This window comes from Octopus bimaculoides, chromosome 11 (genome assembly GCF_001194135.2).
Source record: "Octopus bimaculoides isolate UCB-OBI-ISO-001 chromosome 11, ASM119413v2, whole genome shotgun sequence".
NCBI classification, from domain to species: Eukaryota; Metazoa; Mollusca; class Cephalopoda; order Octopoda; family Octopodidae; genus Octopus; species Octopus bimaculoides.
In genome coordinates this window covers 61456082-61458972 of record NC_068991.1, presented here as the reverse complement: position 1 = coordinate 61458972, position 2891 = coordinate 61456082, and the positions used below count along the sequence as shown (strand labels likewise).

At 34.7% G+C, this 2891-nt stretch overlaps 1 protein-coding gene across 1 annotated transcript in view; it reads right to left on the bottom strand.

Moving 5' to 3' along the window:
* The window catches only part of LOC106879934 (mucin-17-like), a 45664-nt gene extending 44593 nt beyond the window's left edge, over positions 1-1071 (bottom strand). The window contains exon 1 of the mRNA XM_052971893.1: positions 461-1071. Coding sequence (XP_052827853.1) covers positions 461-565 — 105 coding nt within the window. The 5' untranslated portion in view covers positions 566-1071. The remainder of the gene's footprint in view (positions 1-460) is intronic.
* Between the last annotated feature and the right edge of the window lie 1820 nt (positions 1072-2891).

Sequence of the window (2891 nt, the reverse complement as noted above, 5' to 3'; positions counted from 1 at the left end):
TATATATGTATGTATGTATGTATGTATGTATGTATGTATGTATGTATGTATGTGTGTGTATATGTTTGTGTGTCTGTGTTTGTCCACTCAACATCGCTTGACAACCGATTCTGGTGTGTTTACGTCCCGGTAACTTAGCGGTTCGGCAAAAGGGACCGATAGAATAAGTACTAGGCTTACAAAGAATAAGTCCTGGGTTCGATTTGCTCGACCAAAGGCGGTGCTCTAGCATGGCCGCAGTCAAATGACTGAAACAAGTAAAAGAGTAAAAGAGTTAGTGAAAATCGTGCGGGTGGTACTCTGAAAAATTACCGAATAGAAAATGGGAAGACAAGAGGAGTCGGTAGAACATGTGAATATAACTGAGTGTGTGTCGCTATTTCGAAATGAAAATGTGGTATACCGAAAATGTTTTCGTAAAACATCGTAAAATATATAATAAACCTTGGGTAATACTTACATTTAACACACAAGGGCTTACTGTATGAATTTCTCTGACAAGTATTAATCCAAATTGGCCGATTACGAGCACATAGATGAAAACAAACCATCGAATGCCGTGCATAATTTCTGGTGAAATTTAATATTTAAAGCGTTTTTTTTGTTTTGTCTTAGACAGGGTACATGACACCCGAGGAGTCATAAACATGGTAGGCAATGTAATCAAGAGGAATAATGCGTGGAAACGATGAAGATAGTGAAGATAAACGACCAAGGGATTAACTTGGTGTTAGAGCATAAGGTGTGAGATGATCGTTATGGATTATAAACAACAGCCGTTAATAACAAGGAGGGAACGATAGTCTCTCATCTTTCTTGTGTTTGTTATTTATGACCATGATAACGGCATAATTACATCTCAGAATATACACAATTATTATCCACTATATACATGTGTGTATACAGATAAAACAAGGTATTCTATGCATTTTAATGATTGAATGTATGTGTTACACGTTAAGAAACGGTTTACTCGCTCTTTCTCTCTCTCCAAGACTGGCCTACTATCCTCCTAGTTCCTATCAAGTCAGAGCACATCGCAAACAAGCTGCGAACTGTTCTGCACCCCGGTGTTTCTGAACAAGTCGTCGTATTTATTTCATTTTCTCCGTTTTGTGCGCGCGCGCACACACACACACATGTAAGTAAAAAAAAGTTCAAACCGGATATTATTCCATTCAATATCATCATTATTATAGAGATTGGATCTTTCTGGTTTGACGGGCAACACTTTTCATTTATGTTTTATGTAGTGTTTTTGGTACCGAAACACTTTCAAACTTCGTATACTTGTATATTTTGTGTTATAGAACAGATAAAAAATTTTATATTCGAAGTTATTTCTACAAAAACAGCATTAACTATATTCAGCTGAATAGACGTCAGTGATTGATTGAAATTACGGAAATACGACAACTTTAACATGAAATAACTTGCGATGTTCAATTTTTTGTTAAGAAGGCTAAGAGAAAAAGTTGTTTTATATGACACATTCTACCAGTATCCCAAGTTTGAAAGTGTTTCGTTAAGAAAACAAGTGGTGCCCGTCAAATCAGAAAGATCCTAGAGATTATGTGACAAATTATGCTTTACACTTCTATATTTAACTGCGTGTATATTCCTTATTTTTGCTTCTGGTGTCTTCTGCCTTTCTATTAGAAACGTTTACTTGGGAATTTACTTAAAGTGAAAAAAAAATCGTATGCAACAGATAAGTCGTCTTAACATATTTCTGTGTACCACCCTTTAGCTGTTATTTTTAGCATAACGAGTTTTCTGGCGAGGGCTTCATTTGCCTTCATAGTCTGTTTGTTGCATCAGTATCTATGGATACAGAAACGCACCAAACGGAGAAAATGAAACAAATATGGACGACTTGTTCAGAAACTGCCGCGAGTGGGGAACAGTTCTAAAAAATAGCCCCCAATTGTTCTCCGCCCCCAAATTCCTACGTCCTCGGAATCTACATAGTCTGAGGTATATTTGTAGAGAATTTCATTAAAAAAAAAAAAACAGGGAAAATCCCCCAAAATATTTTCCCTACAAATTTCTTAATAATCGTAATCTATACCGTTTGGAAAGGATTTGTATAAACTTTTATCAAAAGATACCCATTTTCCTGAAAGTTGCAAGGGAAAAAAGTCAGATCGTGTGAACTTTCCGAAACTCCTCTCTCTCCACCCCCTCAGAAAAATTATTATAAATCCCTATATACTCTGAAGCCACAACATCTAAGTGGTATTTGTAGAAAATTTTGTTATAAAGTATCCATTTTTCTGGATGTTATGAAGCAACAAAGTCAGGGGTATATACATCTGTAGTAATGCCCTTTTATTTATATGATTTTTCATATGTTTATTTCATTCATTGTTTGCAATGATCTCCCCCCTCTCTCTCTCTCACTCTCTCTCTCACACACACACAAACACTGCAAAACTTACACATGTGCTGATGAATTGAAATCTCTATGTTGCTTTGAGGGGAAGGTAAAACTTGACAAACGGCTTCTCCTTCTGTTGTTGGACTACCTTGATGTTTGTTTAAGAAAGAGAGACTATGAATGATAAAATAATGAAATCAATATTTACTAGGCAAGTGAGCACTATTATACAAAGAAATAGTTAGATGAATTATATATCAAATATGAAAATATTATCAAGTGACTCCCTCCGGGCAGTCTTTCTGCTAGTACATATATATATAGTATTGATAAAAAAGTGCAGGTGGCATACGAGTGGGTATATATTTATAAAAAAAGAAGTTTGAAAACGCCAATACATAAAAAATGAATTTTAATTTAAAATTTTGTCAGATATTTTTAACATGTTTCAGTTCTTGTAAAAACGAACCTTATCAAAAATACATATTTAAAAAAATGAAATTAAATGAAA